At 42.3% G+C, this 20409-nt stretch overlaps 1 protein-coding gene across 1 annotated transcript; it reads left to right on the forward strand.

Moving 5' to 3' along the window:
- The first annotated feature begins 2926 nt into the window (after nt 1-2926).
- On the forward strand, nt 2927-5202 carry KCS4 (3-ketoacyl-CoA synthase 4). The gene has a single exon (XM_086487435.1). The coding sequence runs from the start codon at nt 3279-3281 to the stop codon at nt 4812-4814; it is 1536 nt and encodes a 511-aa protein (XP_086343561.1). The 5' UTR covers nt 2927-3278; the 3' UTR covers nt 4815-5202.
- The last annotated feature ends 15207 nt before the right edge of the window (nt 5203-20409 follow it).

A 20409-nucleotide genomic window follows, 5' to 3' on the forward strand; every position in this document is an offset into this window, starting at 1 on the left:
AGAAATGCAATAGAATATACATGTAGGAATAGAGTATTGATAGTGTTTCACTTGGAAGAGAAAATATCCCTACAAGAATAGAAGCGATGTTTATTTGGTCGCAGCAACGCGCGGGTCGCATACTAGTGAAAATTTAGAGGAGTGGTGTGTGTGTGCAAGGAGAGAAAGCAATGGCATGTGCTTGGAAATAGTACTTCACTTTCACAAGCCCCCTTCCCGGATTCTGGAAATAAGTAAACTCGAGTATCCGAGTTTACTAAAATACCCGAGTTTACAAACTGACAAAAGTATGCTTCGATTATAGCACTATCATCATAATATGCGAGGGTACAATCATGAAAGCTAGAGGAAATCTTTATAATTCTCCACCATAAAAGCACCTTACATGCTTTACATCCAAATTTAAAAGTAATCCGAAATCCCCTTCGTGGTCCCCACAAAAAGTAAACATACCGAGTTTATCCGAGTTTACATTTTTTGCGTCAACAAAATCAACGGATCCTCCGCTTGGGTGTTCCTCCTCTATGGCATGTGTAGTCCACTTTGACTTTGGAAGGTGTATGCTTCTTTGACGATCGTGCAATCACTAGCTTGACCTTGTGCTCTATCATTATATGTGTGAGATGCTTGTCCACATTATCTCTATTTGTGTTGATTACGGACATTGCTGGCTTATTGAGATCAAAATCATTGCATCGAGTATTTGACATGTGAGGATTCTTTTTAACAATGCATCCACATGAGTTTACAAATGCCTTGATGTAATAGGTTTTCCATGGTGATGAATATCAATAGACCATTGTACCTTGAGAACTTCGAGCGTTGAAGTGACTGCTCGGTGTTGTTCACCACCTTCATTGCAATGAGCATGTCTAACAATGCTTTCCCAATCCTCAATGCAAGCAATCCGTAGCTTGGGTTCCACTTTCAAGCAAACTCCAAGCAAACCATCTTCAGCTTGTAGTAGCAAACAAAGGCTCTCTTGTATTCTTCGCCACTTCTTAAGATCTAGCATTCCCCTAGTGTCATATTTTTTCAGAATATCCAAGGGTATGGACATTCCTTCATGTAGAACCATTATCATTAAGTTATAAGTTCCTCTATCAAAAGAGAAAAATGTTAGTGACAAATATTGGAGAGGATCAACCACAACCACATCTACGAGCTCTACTTTCTGTTTTCATTACATAGAATCTTCCCAAGATGCTTTAGCATCTCCAATGCACTCCCGATTTAAAACCATTGCTAATGGGTAAGATTTGACCTCCGCACGTAGGAGAACAAAGGCTCAAGCTTAACCACTAGGCTATATGCCTACGTTGGTCTTTGGGGTCCCCTTAAACATTTAAAAAATTAACAATACTCCCCCCTTACTCTGCCCCCCCCCCCCCCGCCCCCTTCCTTCTTTTTCTTTCTTTCCCCTCACCCTTCCCTTTTCCTTTCTTGCGTCCCCTAAACTAATTAATGGCTTCACTAAAAAAGGACGTTTTGGGGACCTACTGGTTCAATGTCTCAAGTATTGCATGACTCATCCACGCTTGTGGTATCATCGGAGTGATTTTCAAGGTCATCACTTGTGAAAAGCCAATCCATGGTAATCAAGAGTACCAAATATGCTTAATACATAGGGAAAAGTGTGAGTACTAGAGTAGTGGAAGTTATGGAAGCAACAATGCTTGAAAACTAAGAGGAGTGGTGTGTGTGTGCAAGGAGAGAAAGCAATGGCATGTGCTTGGAAAGAGTACTTCACTTTCACAAGCCCCCTTCCCGGATTCTGGAAATAAGTAAACTCGAGTACCCGAATTTACTAAAATACCCGAGTTTACAGACTGACAAAAGTATGCTTCGATTATAGCACTATCATCATAATATGCAGAGGGTACAATCATGAAAGCTAGAGGAAAGCTTTATAATTCTCCACCATAAAAGCACCTTACATGCTTTACATCCAAATTTAAAAGTAATCCGAAATCCCCTTCGTGGTCCCCACCAAAAGTAAACATACCCGAGTTTACCCGAGTTTACATTTTTTGCGTCGACAAAATCAACGGATCTCCTTTGTCCCTTGATCCCATTTCCCATGCCCGTGTTAGATATAGCTGAGGGAGTGTGGACAGTAGATCCCACTTGACAAGGGGGTGTCAAATAAGGGCATGGTCACGCGAGGCTTAGTTATCTGTAAGCCTCGACAGGCCTGACGATGGTAGGCACGGCAGGTCAGAAGGCGACGAGCAAATGCGTGTAGTGAGAGAGAGGGTGAGACGCAACGAGGAGAGAGAAACAAGGGGCTGACCGGTAAGAGACCCGCTTAGTTTTCCAACTATGCTGAAAAAGGCACAGTTATCCTATGAAGTCGATGGACTCCTGCAAAAGGCTGTTTCGCGTCTGTGGTTGTCGGCTCAGCCTACTAAAAACTAAGCCTCGCGTGACCATAGCCTAATCCCAAGGCACTAAGAGCGCCTTCCCGTAGGTCCGCTAAAAGCACTTCTCATAGAGAGGCCCTCCAAAGGTAGAGGACTGTTAAGCGGCACGCTCCCATCCCATACTTGGGAAATTTTCCACCAACAGACTACTCGATGCCGGTCATCACTGTGTGACTGTTCCAGTCCACAAGCAGTTGCAGACACCCAGTAGCGGGCTCTAGCCAGTTTCGGAGGCAGTTCAAGCATCTAGAGGATGGTTGAACTACCCCCCACATCGAAGGTAAAATTGCCCTGTACCTTTTTGCAGCGGCGTTTTGAGCTATGTATGGGGTCATTCCAAAATCCAGAAAGGGTCGTTAACATTGCTTGAGCTGGCCTATGAGAAGGCCCTCTAACACCAATACTCCTCCAGTGTGAACGCTGCCTAAAATGGTGTAGGTATGTTTTGAAAAGGTTAGCTGGCAGACCCTCATTGCTCAAGCCTACTCTTTTAGGCCGACAAGACGCCATTTCCTAAGCAGCCAGCGAGGTGCCTGGTGCACGTGTCGCAGATGAAAGAGAGAGAGAGAGAGAGCGAGCGACACACACAAGCCGTCGTCCCTGTGTTGTTCCCCGGGGTACTCTCATGGATCGATCGCTTCGGATAGCAGCCATGGCTGCATGTGCTCTGTTGGCCTCGGAGAATGCAGAGAGGCAGAGCTCTTCTCCCCTTGTGCACAATTTGTATATCTAAACCCGCTCTTTTCGAGAGTTTCTATGCATTAATCTACCCTCTCGCTGCGTCTCTCTCTCTCTCTCTCTCTCTCTCTGCTGTGTTTTCCTCCTTTTTTTTCCCGCCCCTTTGAAGCTGCATCCATGGCAGACCTTGGAAGAAGAGATGGGGTTTCTGTGCAAATCCATCAAAGCAGAAAGCTACCAGATTTCCTGCAGAATGTGAATCTCAAGCACGTGAAGCTGGGCTATCATTACCTCATCACCCCTCTCGTTACTCTGCTCCTCTTTCCGTTGATGACTGCTCTTATCATACAAATTGGCCGGCTCAGCCTGGAGGATCTGCAGCAGCTATGGACAAATCTGCAGTTTAATCTAGTGAGTGTGATTCTCTGCTCCTCCATTTTGGTGTTTGCTGGCACTGTCTATTTTATGTTGAGGAGGCGGCCTGTCTACTTGGTCGATTTCGCATGCTACAGACCGAGCGACGACCTTATGGTGCAATTTTCTCGCTTCATAGAGCATTCAAAGCTCTCTGGCAATTTTGATGATGGTAGCTTGGAGTTTCAAAGGAAAATTCTAGAGAGATCTGGGCTAGGGGAGGAGACGTATCTTCCTAGTGCACTTCACCAACTCCCGGCCGAGCCCTGTATGGCAACCGCTCGGGAAGAGGCTGAAGAGGTCATGTTTGGTGCACTAGAAGCCCTCTTTCGCAACACCGGTGTCCGGCCCAAAGACATAGGTATCCTCATTGTCAACTGTAGTCTTTTCAATCCCACCCCTTCCCTCTCTGCCATGGTGGTAAATAGATTCAAGCTTCGCGGCAATGTGCGAAGCTACAATCTTGGCGGAATGGGATGCAGTGCCGGCGTCATCTCCATCACTTTGGCCCAAGAGCTTTTGCAAGTGCATAGGAATAGCTACGCCGTGGTCGTGAGTATGGAAAACATCACCCAAAACTGGTATTTTGGAAACAAGAAATCGATGCTCATCCCCAATTGCCTCTTTCGGGTTGGGGGCGCAGCGATTTTGCTCTCAAACAAAGGGCGCGACAGGCGGCGGGCCAAATACCAGCTGATGCACACTGTTCGAACACACAAAGGGGCAGATGAAAAAGCCTTCAGATGCGTATACCAAGAGCAGGATGACGAAGGGAAGGTTGGGGTGTCGCTCTCGAAAGAATTGATGTCTATTGCAGGCGAGTCCCTGAAGACTAACATTACCACGTTGGGTCCTTTGGTGTTGCCCATCTCCGAGCAGCTGCTCTTCTTCTTGAATTTGGTAGCAAGAAAGCTTTTCAACTCAAAGGTAAAGCCGTACATACCGGATTTTAAGCTCGCATTTGAGCATTTCTGCATACATGCGGGGGGAAGGGCCGTAATAGATGAGCTAGAAAGGCATTTGCTACTATCTCCGCAGCATGTCGAGCCATCTCGGATGACCCTGCATCGTTTTGGGAACACATCTTCCTCGTCCATATGGTATGAGCTGGCTTACATCGAGAGCAAGGGCCGGATAAAACGAGGCAATCGAGTTTGGCAAATTGCATTTGGCAGTGGGTTCAAATGCAACAGTGCAGTCTGGCACGCCCTCCGCACCATCAAGCCCTCCGAGGACAGCCCTTGGGCAGATTGCATCCATAGGTACCCTGTTGCTGTTCCTGAGGTGGTCAATTTGTAATGGCCATCTTCAAGTTGAAAGGAATTTTTTGGAGTTAGCTAAGAGGATTTTGTGGAGTGTCAAGATGGGCTCAATCTTTGGCCATATATGTTTCACAGGAAGATATTGAGATTTCATTGATTCAATTTTCATTTTAGCCTTTATGTAGACAGCTGCTCATTGGCCAATTTGAGTGCAGCTTTGAGCCTGGTTGTATGCTTTCAAGTGTTCTTTGAGATCTCTTTCTCTGTTGCTGTGGATTTTCGGCGAGCCAATTTTTGTTGAGGCCAGCAATTTCCAGTGCCATGAACTTCAGTAAGAGCTGGCATCTATTCTTAATATGACTGGCTTTGTGTTGTTGGTAAATCAAAGGTTGTCTTTCTGAATCATCGAAGTTGTTTGCTGAGCCTACTGGATGTGGATAGTTTGCTGGCATCTTGTCATGCAAATTCTTGTCATGTGAAATTTGCAAATTGAGGAAATCTGCTCATCCGAATCCAAAAAGCGCTTGTCGAGAAAGGAACAAAAACAAGACCTCAAGGCTCGAGCAACATTAGGTCTCCTAGCCAATAGAGATCTTTTAATTTATTTTTTTGCACTCCACCAAGTTGCGACCAACTTCTCTTAGCTTTAAGTGCCACGGGGTCCCAACCATGGGATCAATGGCTCTTGTACAAAATCAAGGGCGTTTGCAGATCTCGGTCGTTGATGCATAAAAATTAAATTCGGGATCCCGAGTTTAGTTTTTAAGTGGATATCTATTATTTTAAGTTTAACTTTATGAAAAAACACATCTATTTCAAGAAAGCGCACGCGTACGTGTCTCAAGCTAGTGGTGAGGGTTCAAATCCCGATTGGGGAAGCGAGGGCATCTTGAGATTAGGTCCCCTTGTGGCCGATAAAAACTAAACTCGGAATCTCGAGATTAGTTTTGAAAAATCTAAACTCGGGATCCCGAGTTTAGTTTCAGCAGATCGATTGTCGAGATCGATCTTTCACTTGGGACCATTGATCCCATGGTTGGGACCCCGTGACACTTAAAAGGGGAGGAGCAACTTCTAGCTCCTCCTATATCCTTTGGTCAACCTCCCTAGTTGCCACCCCCACCATCCTAGCCACCTCTCTCTCTCTCTCTCTCTACCATTGCTAGCCAACCTCCCCCGCAACCATCCACATCCCCCCCCCCCCCCCCAAAAAAAAAAAACCTCCACCAATGGACAAGTTTGAGCATCCCCGAGCTTACAACATCAACATCAATTGGATGTTCCAAGCTATGTAATTCAAAGGAAAACATCATTGGAAACAATGGAGAGCCAAGGTCCCCCTTTTCATAGTGCTACTAGATTCAAAATGAGGGACTTTATGTCTGATATGATGTAAGCCTTAAGCTTTAGGACTAACCCACCCCTTACTTGTGGGTTCATTGTATTTTTTGCATTTCTCTCTTCAATTCAATTCTACTTTTCTCAACAAAAAAATAAACATCAACATCAATTGGCACCTACTTATTCTTCTACCTCCTTCCCCTTTCTCTCTTTGTCCAAACATCTCTTCCTTCTCCCTCTCCTCCAACCGGATGACCCCCCCCCTCTCTCTCTCTCTCTCTCTCTCACCCAAGTGTGGTAGATTGGTTATGCCATTTCCCTCTTGAATAACAGGTCTTGAGTGCAACTCCTCGGCGGCTAGATCTTTAAGGTCTCTTGGGATAGTTTCCTACGACGTTAAAACTCTCTTCTTCTTCTTCTTCTTCTTCTTCTTCTTCTTCTCTCTCTTTCTCTCTCTCTCTCTCTCTCTCTCACACACACACACACACACACACATAATTGTTATGTCCCTTGATTCATGATACCTTTGTCTCGCTTGTCTCTACACCCAATCCTATTGTGACCTAATAATGTATATCTTTTGCTCTCTTTGCTCAAGCCTTCCTATCCTCTCTTGTGCTTCCATTATCTCTAAATTTAGCTCTCTCTCTCTCTCTCTCTCTCTCTCTCTCTCTCTCTCTCATAACAGGCCTTGAGTTCAACTCTCTTTGTTGGATAGATCTTTAAGGTCTCTTGGGATAGTTTCCTACGACGTTAAAATTCTCTTCTTCTTCCTCTTCTTCTTCTTCTCTCTCTCTCTCTCTCTCTCTCTCTCTCTCTCTCATAACAGGTCTTGAGTTCAACTCTCTTTGTCGGATATATCTTTAAGGTCTCTTGGATACAAGGAATGTGCCATTTTACATATGTATAATGACACCTCCCTCCCTCTTGTTATCTATCTCTCTCTCTCTAGCTACCCATGTACGTCTACAACCCTTCTCTCCATGCATACATTGCACCAGGGAGAGGTTAGGTATCTTACATCCTTCGCTCGTGGCTATTGTTGACCATCGCGTCGCACTGCAGATTGATTGGATTTAATGAATATCTCGTCTTTGCCTGTTGTTAATCATCGTGTCGCACTGTAGAGAGGGGCTAGGTATTTTAAATCCTTTTCCTCTGAATGTTGCTGACTACCACGTCGCACTGCAGGGAGATTGGTTTTAATAGATTTTTCGTCTCTTGTTGCTGTTTTGACCACCGTGTCGCACTACAGGGAGGAGTTATATATTTTTAGATTTTTCATTACTGGTTGTTATTATTGTTCATGAATTTTTTTTGTTTTTTTCTATTTACAATCATATATGTCAAAGCTATATCTATTTTAGATCTACCTTAATTTTATTTACTTCATGTATTTTCAGGCTTCAGTCATGGTGGACGCGTCAACATCGCAAAATCATTTGTGATGCTCTAGTTTTATCTCCATGGAGTTTCAAACGATCATTCGCGTCGGACATTTGATTCATTGCATGCAAAGTTCGATGATTTCGTGATTGAACTTGTGGAGCAATGTTGGCTGAAACTCTGCAGTGTATTCCCCGTTTCATTTGACCCAGCTCTGTGCACTAACGGAGTAATGCACAACACAGTGAAGCAATTATTGGGCCAAGTCACTAAAAGCTTTGAGAGTATGGTTCATCCAGAAATCAAAGCCAAACCTGGAATCAAAGAGCGAATGCAGCTTGTGGCACATCTACATTCAGAATTGAAGAGCAAAGATAAGGTCGAAGGCTCTTCTAAACGTCCTAGGACAGAAGAGGATGTGTTGACAAGTCCAAATTGGACCCTCCAATCTGTCCATGTGTGGCCGTCTTTGAGAAGACAAGTCCGTCTTTGAAATCGGCCATCGGCCATCGACTACCGGCCATCGGTCAACCAGTCATTTTTTGACCACTTTTCGACTGCCGTCCGGTCATAATATTTCGACGAAAAAGAATATTCCGGCGTGAAATTTTTGGTTTCTGGTGAGTGATTTTTCTTCACGCACGATGGCTTCTCCTCATAATGGGGGCTTTACAAGTGTGCATTTTTAATACAGAAAATTACAAGGGATAAATCAAGCTCCATACTTAATAATCTTTTACTTGGAGACTGATCTCCACACTAAACTTGTGATTGCTTTCCATCCAGGCTTCTTATCTTTGAATGCCGATTGAAGATGAGCAGAAGCACTTCTCTTTGTTGACCACCTTTCTAAACATGTCTGCGGGATTTTCACTTGTATGCACCTTTCCTAGCTTTAGTTGTCCCTCTTCCAAAAGTGTGCGTATGAAGTGATATCTCACCTCAATGTGCTTTGTCCTTGAATAAAAGGTTGAGTTCTTCGCAAGATGGATAGCGCTTTGGCTATCACTATACAAGACACAATTATCTTGTTTGAATCCAAGCTCTTCTAAGAATCTGTGAAGCCACACAATTTATTTGCTTGCCTCTGTCATTGCTACATACTCTGCTTCCGGGGTAGAAAGTGAGACCACTTTCTACAGCTTTGAAGTCCAGCTTACTGATGTGCCTCCAACGGTAAAGACATAGCCAGTAGTGCTCCTTCGAGTATCTTTGTCACCTGCCATATGTACATCAGCATACCCTTGAAAAAAAATATCAATTCCTCCAAAATACAGAGCATTTGTTGTTATCCCTTTCAGATACCTAAGTATCCACTTGAAAGCTTGTCAGTGCTCTTTACCTGGGTTGTTCATGAACCTACTTACAACTCCCCCTTCATGTGCAATGTTTCGCCTTGTTCAAACCATAGCATACATAAATAAGAGAACCTATCGGCTGCAGCATATGAAACTTTAGACATATAGGCTATCTCCTTTTGTGTCTTTGGACACATATCCTTGGTTAGTTTAAAGTGACCATCCAAAGGTGTAGAAACCATTTTTGCATTTTGCATTGCAAACCTTTCTAGTACCTTCTTGATGTAATCCTCTTGAGATAGCTTTATTGTCTTCTTCGTCCTGTCCCTTGATATCTTCATACCAAGTATCTTTCTTACAACACCTAAATCTTCCATTGAAAAAGATTTAGATAGCTCCTCTTTTAGGTCTTTGATGTGCTGCATGTTAGCCCTTGCAATCAACATGTCATCAACATACAACTTTTGAACTTTCCATCTTCCAAATTTTCTGTGTAGACGCAATGATCTAAGTTGCATCTTGTGAATCTACGATCCAACATCCGTCGATCGAACTTCAAGTATCCATATTTTGATGCTTGCTTTAAACCATACAAGCTCTTCTTTAATCTGCAAACCAATTTTTCCTTATCTTTTACTTCATATCCCTCCCTTTGGTTGAAGCATGTAAATTTCTTTCTATAATTCACCGTAAGGGAGCTGTATTTACATCCATTTGCTCAAGATTTAAATCATGAGCAGCCACAAGGTTTAAGACAAGCCTAACTGAGTTCTTATTTACAACAGGAGAAAATATTTCATTGAAGTCGATACCTTTCTTTTGAGAAAAACATTTTACCACAAGCTTAGACTTGTACCTTTTCTTCCCACTTCTTCCTTTAGCTTATACACCCATTTTTTCTGAAGTGCCCGTTTACCTTTATGCAACTCAACCAACTCCCATGTTTGGTTGTGATGTAATGACTCCATCTCCACTTGCATGCTCTTTATCTATTCTTCTTTGGATTCGTGTTATATAGCTTTCTCATATGATTTCGGCTCTCCAGAATCTGAGATCAAGAGATGGTTGAAGAAAGGAATAAACCTTTCTGGAGGTCTACTTGCTTTTGTAGATCTTTGGGGAATAGGTTGAAGCTCTTCATTTGGTTGACGTTGTTGTACGTTGTCACCCACTCCTTGAGTTTTTACCATCCTCAAGCTTCATGTACTCATCACTTGTTTCTTTTGTTTATTTTGTTTTCAAGTAGTTTTTATACATATTTTGTTCATTGAAAATTACATCCTACTGCTAAAGATTTTACCATCTTCAGGATTCCATAGGCGATACCCAAAGTCACCTTCTCCATAGTCGATGAAGAACACTTTTTGGACTTTACATCTAGCTTTGACCTTATGTTTCTATTTATGTGCATGAAAGCCTCCCAACCAAACACTTTGAGAAATGAATAATTCACCGATTTACATGTCCACACCTCCTCTAGAACTCCCTCATCCAATGCCGTCGAGGGTGACCAGTTGATCAAGTACACAGACCTAATTACTGATTTCGTCCAAAGCTCAAGCGGTAGGCCTGCATGTAGTCGCATGCTTTGTGCTCGCTCCATGATTGTCATGTTCATCCTTTCCAAAATCCCATTTTGTTGAGGTGTCATTAGGGTTGTCCTTTGTCTTCGACATTGCTAGCACAAAAGCTTTCAAAAGCTTAGCTGCAATATTCGCCTCCATTGTCGGGTATGAGGCATGTAACCATTGTCATAAAAACTAATCCCTAATCCTTCCAAATGATTTTCTCATGTTAACTGATCATTTAATATTGAGAAGTAGCAGGGGAGTAAAAGCTAGAATATTGATAAGGTTGTCAGGTCGGCGGTCTCTGTCAGGGATCCAAAGGAGGGAAACTAGGGATCCAAAGGGGGACAGTCTGCAAACGAGCAATATGCTTCAATGGGGCTTAAAAGACCTAAGGTTTAGCTCCATTAAGACTTCCATAGGCTAAGGTTAACTCTTTTATCCACCCAATGCCAAACCAAGGGGAAATTGGATTGTCATGGGAAGACTAAAAAGTCTTCCCACATCCCTAGGAAGAAGGGGGTGAGGCCTTATTGTAGGGGATGAGAGAGAAACACACACACACACACACACACACACACTCCAAGGCTCCCCCTTTACACAATATTGGACATATGTTAGGCTCCTAGGCCAGTTGCCCCCAACCTCCTCTCAAATCCTATCGGATGGCCATAGAAGTGGACCAATGAGAATTAGGCTAGAGTAAAATTAGTCTAATCAATTTAAAAATGCTTGATAAAAGAACCAATAGAAATTAAGCTCCCTAGAAGACTATTGGACAGTCTACCAAGGAGTCCAATGAGCATTCAGCAGCCCAATGGCTTGCCTGATTCCTATTGGCCAGAAGACTAAAAGGTCCAATATAAGTTTAATTGAATTATTTAATTACCTAAAGCTCTTACAAAAGGGGAAAGGGGGACACATGTCACAAGGCTAGCAATTATGCTTCTAAATTGTCATTGGCTAAGCTTTGCAGGAGCCAATACGATGCCAGCATGAGCAAATAGCAAGAGGGGTCGACCAAGATGAGGAAAAAGGATGCATTTCACTCTTAACTCATTCACACACAAACACACACACACACACACACAACTCATGTGTGCAAGAAGAACTCCATCTCCTTCTCCAAGAATTGAGAAGTAGAGGCCTACACCAACAACTCTTGGCTATGGAATGCAAATCCAACCAAGAGCCAAGCTTCAATGACATGCTCATCTCCTCTACCATGCTAATTACTAAGCTAAGCTATGCTATTAGAGTAATTATGTGAGGAGAATACTTCTTTCTTGTAAGATACGTCTTCTTCCTCTCAATCTATCCTCATTCCCTGCTAGCTCTCACCATTTTTGAAAGTGTGAGGTCTTGGACTAAGGGTAGAGACACTAGGTGTGTTTTTCAAGCATAATTTGGTGCATGAAGCTTCCATATTCATTTCACCAATGAGTTTTGTCAAGGAACACAAGAATTGTATTGTACAAAAGTCTCCTTTGATCGGAGAAGCTATAATACAAAGCCTTTATGGAGGGGGGACCGGCTCCATGTAAATTTAGTCCTCAACTGTTGTCAATTTTTCCTATTTCTCTCTCTTTTCAAGTATTGTCAATGCCAAATTAGCTAGGTGTAAATTGCTAGGTTGTTTTCTCAAATTAAATACTCTCTCTATTCTCATTAGAAACTTGTTCTTAATTAAATGATCACTATGTTATCAATTTCCGCTACACGCAAGTTACTAGTGCATTAAATGTTACATTTATATCAGAGCTATTGGTTGCTCTTTTCTTGCTCAAGAAGAGAGGTCCTCAAGTTTGCTACAAATGGTTGGTATTATTAATTGCAAAAGAGTAAGCAGAATAGGTATTTTTCATCCTTGAAGCACGCCTACTTTATGCAGTTAATTGGGATACCGTGGAGAGCTATGGTCTTAATAATGGAGTCCTACAGGGCTTGCGTATGGCTTAACCATTATTGAGCTATTAGAAGCTTGATAGAAACCGGTGCTTTCTTGGCTCTGTGGAACCCTCTTTTCTATTCCTTGTAATTAATCATATTCGAGCCACGGGTATAGATGCTTGAGTGCTTATCTTTGAAGGTAAAGAGGAGTAGCAACTAGGGATTGAAGTGCCAAAGTACAAGTAAAATTTTACACCTAAAATTTGCTAGTATGGCTGGCAAAGGAAAATTGATTAAAATGAATGATGATAGCTTTGATTTTGCTAATAAAAGAGCAACTATTGATGCCCCTATGCTTGTAAACTATCTTGTTTCTAGGCTTCAACAAGCACTAGGCAACCCATCCCTCCAAGGTGAAGGGCTACAGCAATTACGCACCCATGGTATTCTCCAAACTCCCAACCAAGAAGAGAGAGTATCTAGGAAGCCTCCTAGTGAGACTTCCAAACGAGGATTGTCTCCAATAAGGGAAGAACAAGAGGATCCGTACGAAGGGCTCAAAAATCTACTACTCGATGACGCATCTCGTTCCCAAAGGAGAACCCAAGTTTCAACGGTAGAGCCCCCACCAAAGGAACGAGAAAGAAGTGAGTCTCCTGTCACCTCGGTGGAGATGGCTCCACGAAGACGGTGGGCAAAACGCTCTCCAACACCCCCTAAACGGAGAAGACCATCGCATACTTCTCTACACCATAATTCAAAGAGGGACGAGAGAAAACAAGAGAAGAAAAAGGCGAGAAAGAGGGCACCCTCTTCTCCATCTTCTTCATCCTCTTCCTCTTCTGAAGAAAGTGATGGTGCAGACAAGGAGGAACAAGGGAAGGAAAATGCGAGAAAGAGGTTACCCTCTTCTCCATTCTCCTCATATTCTTCCTCTTTTGAAGAAAGTGATGGTGCAGCTCTTGAACCGCCTAAAAGAAGAGGCCATAGAACATCCTATGGTGCCAAGAAGAGGTCGTCCAAGCTCAAAAAGTTCAAAGAGGAAGGAAAATACATCTCCTTCCTTCCCTACGATGGCACTTTTGGTGCTACGGACAAAGTTTTGGCTTTTATCCAACAATTCGATGCGATGTTTGGAGATGAGGGCTTCATAGAGTCCTCTAAGCTACGTCATGTAGCCATGGATTTTCAAAAGTCCGCCAGGCAATGGTGGTCTAGCCAACGGGCAAACGGTGAAGCTCCACGAACATGGAAAGCTTTAAGAGCTTCCACAAAGTACTTATCGAATGGCGAAGCTTGAAGCTCTCTCCCTAAGAATCTATTCACAAATATCTAGACAAGTTTTGGGATTTACATCTCAAAGCCACTGTCTTCAAAAGGATGGGTTTTGGAGAGCAAAAACAACAATTTTGTGCGGGTTTAACTGAGAATATGGCGAAGTATGGTAACTCCCAAAGGCCAGGCACCATATCTGCGGTCATACACCATATCATGGTGGCTTCACGAATCAACTTCCAACAAAGGGCTAAGAGAAATATTAAGCCTACAAAAAACAAGGACCGCAACGAGGCTAAGGGAAAGGACAACGTCCAACAGTCTCCCAAAGGCAACACCAGCAAAAACAAAGCTAAGGAGAAGGGAGTTTATAAAGGCAAGAATAAACTCTCTCCTAAAGAGCTAGAGCGTTATTGAAAAGACAACCGTTGTTTCAAGCGCGAGGAGCAAGGGTATGCCTATCGTGCTTGCCCCCACAGAATACACGTAATGAGCCTCCTAGAGCACATTGGTCGAAATTCAAGAAGAGGATACTCATCACAAAGGATCTCCTCTATGCCATGCTTGAGGAAAGGTAAGAGAACATGATGCTTTTATTCTCTTTGACCCTGGTTCTACTCACAATTTCATATCCACAGAGTTGGCCACCAAGCTAGGCATCCAAGCCTATGAGATGGGAGATGTCCTACCTGCCAATGGTGCTTTCAAGGGGCAAGATGCCTTATTCACTCCCTTAATTGGAAAATTGAGGCTCCATGTCCAAAGCTATGTGGACAAGGAGGATTTCTTTATCTCTCCTCTCAAGCACGAGGATGTAATCCTAGGGGCACCATGGTTTGATCGCATGGCTACCAATGTTAAATTCCCTGAAAGGGAAATCTATTTTAGGTTCAGGGAAAAAGATATGTACATAGATGCTAAGGAGTTGGGAGTACCATACCTCTTGTACATAAGCAAGCTTTTAATAAGTCAATAAAGAGCTCTATTTTCGTGTACATGATTTTTGTTAAAGGTTCTCAAAATGAGCCTAATGCTTTAGCAAAAGAAAATATAAACAATCAAAAGGAATTAGAGTTATCCAATTTCCTCAAGGGGTTCCAAGATGTTTTTATTGACAATATCCCTTGTGAACTATCTCCCAAACGAGGTAATGACAACCATGCAATTGAACTTCTTTCAGGAAGTTCACCGCCTAATAAACCTCCTTATAGAGTTTCCCAAGCTCAACAAGAGGATATTATGCGGCAAGTGCATGAGTTAGTTGAGAAAGGCATGGTTAGGCCTAGCTCATCTCCATTTTGTTCACTAGTGTTATTAGTGCAAACGAAAGACAGCACATATCGTATATGTGTCGACTATAGAGCACTAAATAGGATCACTATCAAGAATAGGTTTCCCGTTCCACAGGTGGAAGACCTATTTGATAAGCTACAAGGGTCGACCTACTTAAGTAGGACTGACCTAAAAAATGGTTACCATCAAATAAGGATAGTTGATCATGAGATTGTAAAGACCGCATTTCGCACTACGTTTGGTCTTTGCGAGTACATTGTCATGCCTTTTGGCTTGACCAATGCACCAGCCACATTTAACCACTTGATGGAGAAGCTATTCAGGCATCATCGAACCTTTACTGGAGTGTTCTTTGATGATATAAGCATCTACTCTAATTCATTAGACGACCACAAGCAACCTCCAGGTAATATTTCAAGTTTTACGAGAGAATAAACTATATTAATCGAAAGAAAAAGTGAATTTTTCTTACAAGAGATTCAGTATTTAGGTCACATTATCTCTCAAGATGGCATCCAAAAGGATCCATCAAAGCTAGACGTAATAAAAGGATGGCCTAATCCAAGGAATCTGCATGAACTAAGAAGCTTTATAGGTATGTGTGCATACTATAGACGCTTCATAGAAAATTTCTCACAAATCGCGGGACCATTACATGACCTAACAAAGAAAAACATTAGGTATATATGGTCCACCAAGGAGAAAAATGCTTTCGAAAAGCTTAAAGAAAAGCTTATCTCTCAACCTGTGCTTACACTACCGGGTCTCTCAAAGCCATTTGGGTTCCAATGCGACGCTTGTGGTGATTGCCTTGAAGCTGTTTTGCTCCAAGAAGGGCACGCCATAGTCTAAGAAAGTCAAAGGCTTAACCTTGTTGAGCAAGCTCTAGGCACATATGAGAAGGAACTCTTAGCAATTCTACATGCTCTAGATTCGTGGAAGCACCATTTACTGGGGGACTCCTTTCATTCTGCGAACGGATCACCAAAGCCTTAAGTACTTCATAACGCAGACCAAGCTCTCCGACAAACAAATGAGGTGGGTAAATTTCCTTTCGCAATTTCATTTTCATATTGCTCACATTGCTGGCAAGCATAATCAAGTAGCCGATGCACTCTCAAGATGACCGAGAGTGAATGCGGTATCCGTAGCAACTCCCAATGATCTATCTTCTATGATAGATGAGTACGCTATCGATCCAGATTTTAGAGATGTGATTTCAGCCCTTGCACTAGGGAAGAAAGAAGAACCATTTACCCTACAAGATAGTTATCTTCCGTATGGCAATAGACTATGTGTTACTAACTCACTACGTAAGAAAGTAATGTATGAATCTCATGCTTCTCCTTATGCGGGGCATAGAGGGATTCATTCTACCCTAAAAGGGATAGAAACATATCTCTATTGGCCTGCCATGAAGGCAAACATCCAAGAGTATGTTTCAAAATGTGTGGTATGCCAAAAGACGGGAAATTTGATAAAGGGAAGCAACCTGGGTTGCTTCAACCTTTGCCAATCCCTAATTCACCGTGGAAGAGCATATCCATGGATTTTATCTTTGGATTGCCCAAGTGTATCCATGGGAATACAGAAATATGGACGATAGTAGATAGGTTTAGCAAACAAGCACATTCCATACCTGTCAAAAAGACTATCAAAACCCATCAAATGGCAACCCTCTTTATATCACAAATCTTCAAGTACCACAGCTTGCCAATGTCCATAGTGTCGGATAGAGATCCTAGAATGACTAGTAATTTCTAGAAGCGTCTCTTTGAGAATTTAGATACAAGGCTAAACTTATCTTCGGCCTATCATCCCCAAACGGATGGCCAAAGTGAAATAGCTAACCTAACAATTTTTGATCTACTAAAAGCTTATGTCACAGAAGTAGATCAAAAGTCCCAATGGGAGAAGTAATTACCCTTAGTGGAGTATGCTTACAATAACATTGTACATACTTCCACAGGAAAAGCACCTTTTGAGGTGATAGGAGGGAAGATAAAAAAGTCCCCTTCTACTCAAGGTACATGGGAAGATCTTCGCTGCAGATGAATATAGCCGAGACCTGCAAGAATCTTTCCAAAAGATTAAGGATGCTATATCCATCTCTCAGTAAAGGCAAAAGACTGTTATTGATAAGCACAGAAGAGCCCTAGCCTTTAAACAAAATGATTGGGTCTTGCTCAAGTTTTCCAAGGCTCGATTAAGGCACACTACAGGCAAGAATCCTACGGGACACCAAAAGTATTATGCTAAATTAGCAAAAAGACACTATCGCCCCTTTCAAATTCTTAGGCCAATCAATGAGATGACCTATCAACTCAAGTTGCCCAACCATTGGCTCATGCACAATACTTTCCACGTGAGCCTATTAAAGCCTTACAAAGAAGAGCCACCTCAAGAAGCAATCATTGAAGACCCACTGGAGATCGAGGACCAAGAAGAGGTGTTGCAGCCTGAGTCCATTCTCCGACACGAAGACAAGGTATTACAAGGCGGTAAGACTATCCGACCATATCTTATCAAGTTTTGAAATTATCCTTTTGAAGATGCTAGATGGATGCAAGGCATACAACTAAAGGATAACCTAAACCTTGTCGATGCTTACAATGACTCCCTAGAGTAAGAAAATGTAAATATATAGAAATGAACAAAGTTTTTGACTTATAAGACTCTCTTTGTGTTTATTGTGCACTCATGTTAATGAGTATGCATGCTTAGGATCATGTTTGTGGAGCGACGTCTCCCAAACACCAAGTAGAGCTTGTCACCCTACTATGGAAGATTGATACGAACTAATGTACCGACATGCTTGTGACAGCCTAACGCTCTCAAGCACCAAATGGACTAGTCATCCATTCTGGGATGATGTCGTAGGGTAAAATAGGGATCCTCTACCCGCTAGCAAACGGACTAATGACTAGGATTTATCTTCTCTACCTCATAGTCGAGGACGACTATGATTTCACGAGAGAGGTAATGTCATAAAAAATAGTACCTAATACTTCCAAATGATTTTCTCATATTAACCTGATCATTTAATATGAACAAGTACCAGGGGAGTAAAAGCTAGAATACTGGTAAGACTGCCAGATCCGTCTCTGTCAGGGATCCAAAGGAGAGAAAATAGGGATCCAAAGAGAGATAGTCTGCAAAAGAGAAATGTGCTTCAATGGGGCTTAAAATACCTAAGGTTCAGCTCCATTAAGACTTCCATAGGCTAAGGTTCCAAAAATTAACTCTTTTATCCAATGGCCAAAGCAAGGGGAGATTGGATTGTCATGGGAAGACTAAAAAGTCTTCCCACATCCCTACGACAGAGGAGGCGAGCCCTTATTGTAGGGGATGAGAGAGAAACACACACACACACACACTCCAAGGCTCCCCATTTACACAAAGGGAATGCTAGACACATATCAGGCTCCTAGGCCAGTTGTCCCTAACCTCCCCTCAAATCCTATTGGATGGCCATAGCGGTGGACCAATGAGTATTAGGCTAGAGTAAAATTAGTCTAATCAATTTAAAAATGCTTGATAAAAGAACCAACAAAAATTAAGCTCCCTAGAAGACTATTGGACAGTCTACCAAGGGTCCATTGAGCATTCAACAGCCCAATGGCTTGCTTGATTCCTATTGGCCAGAAGATTAAGAGGTCCAATAAGAGTTTAATTGAATTATTTAATTACCTGAAGCTCTCACAAAAGGGAAAAGGGAGACACATGTCACAAGGCTAGCAATTATGCTTCTAAATTGTCATTGGCTAAGTTTTGCAGGAGCCAATCCGATGCCAGCATGAGAAAATAGCAAGAGGAGTCGACCAAGGTGAGGGAAGAGGCTGCATTTTAGTCTTAACTCATTGTCACAAACACACACAACTCATGTGGGCAAGCAGAACTCCATCTCCTTCTCCAAGCATGGGAAGTAGAGGCCTATACGAACAACTCTTGGCTATGGAATGCAAATCTAACCAAGAGCCAAGCTTCAATGGCATGCTCATCTCCTCTACCATGCTAGTTACTAAGCTAAGCTATGCTATTAGAGTAATTATGTGAGGAGAATAATTCTTTCGCGCAAGATACGTCTTCTTCCTCTCAATCTATCCTCATTCCCTGCTAGCTCTCACCATTTTTGAAGGTATGTGAGGTCTTGGGACTGAGGCTAGGGACACTAGGTGTGTTTTTCAAGCATAATTTGGTGCATGAAGCTTCCATCTTCATTGCACCAATGAGATTTGTCAAGGAACATAAGAATTGTATTGTACAAAAATCTCCTTTGATGAGAAAATAATACAAAGCCTTTATGGAGGGGGGACCGGCTCCATGTAAATCCGATCCTCAACTATTGTCAATTGTTCTATTTCTCTCTCTTTTCAAGTATTTTCAATGCCAAATTAGCTAGGTGTAAATAGCTAGGTTGCTTTCTCAAATTAATTACTCTATCTATGCTCATTAGGAACTTGTTCTTAATGAAATGCTTACTATGTTATCAATTTCCGCTACACACAAGTTACTACTGCATTAAATGTTACAGGTACCTACTTCATTCTCCACAAAGGATTTCCACCTTTGAAATTTGGAAAACACATCGGATTTATTCTTTATGCCATAAACCCATGTTTTGCTAGTTGCAGCATCTATGAATGTTACATAGTACAATGAGCCACCAAGGGATGGTGTACTTGCAGGACCCCAAACATCAGAATGAACCAATTCAAGTTTTTTTTTTCTTTCCTTTCTTGACTTTTGAAATTTTACCCTCTTTTGTTTACCATAAACACAATCTTCACAGAACTCTAAGTCCACTTCTTTCAAACCTGGTCGAAGCTTATTTGTTTGAAGGATTTGCATTCCTTTGGCACTCATATGCCCAAGCCGGTAGTGTCACACCACAGTGTCGACTTGTGTAGTTGTTGCACAAATTGGTGAGCTGATAGTATGCGAGTAAAGTATACCAACCTTTTCTCCTTTAAAAACCACCAAAGATCCCTTTTAGATCTTCCACTGTTTGTTTTCGAATGCAATGGTGTGACCTTCATCGTCCAGTTGTCCTGTAGAATCAAATTTTTACGAAGAGAAGGAACATGCCTAACATCTTTAAGCTTCCATTCATTTTCGTTAGCAGTTTTGACACAAATTGTACCTTTGTCAACAATTTCACAAGCTTCATCATCTCTTAAGTATACAAACCCAAAATTACCTTTGGTGTAATCTTGGAAATGTTGCTTGTGTGGTGTCTCATGGAATGAAGCTTCGGAATCTACTATCCAAGAATTAGACACATTGTCTAATGAGAGAATTAGAGCATCTTGCTCTACTTTACCAGCCACATTGGCCTCTGATGTTGGCTTGTTGTCTTGAGACTCCGGCTCCTTCTCCTTCTTGGACCAGCCATCCTTTTTGACGTGGCCCTTCTTGCCGCAGTTCCAACATTCAAGAATTGTCTTTGTGCATGACTTGCTCCGCCTTGAGCAATCACGACCCTTTTGGTTTTTGAACCTCTCCTTAGGCCTTCCTCTTGTTTCCACTGACAGTGCATCACTTGATGATTCTCATGTGCTTCTCCTTCGCATTTCCTAGC

The sequence above is a fragment of the Adiantum capillus-veneris genome, chromosome 17, assembly GCF_014529385.1.
Source record: "Adiantum capillus-veneris isolate H3 chromosome 17, ASM1452938v2, whole genome shotgun sequence".
NCBI classification, from domain to species: domain Eukaryota; kingdom Viridiplantae; phylum Streptophyta; class Polypodiopsida; order Polypodiales; family Pteridaceae; genus Adiantum; species Adiantum capillus-veneris.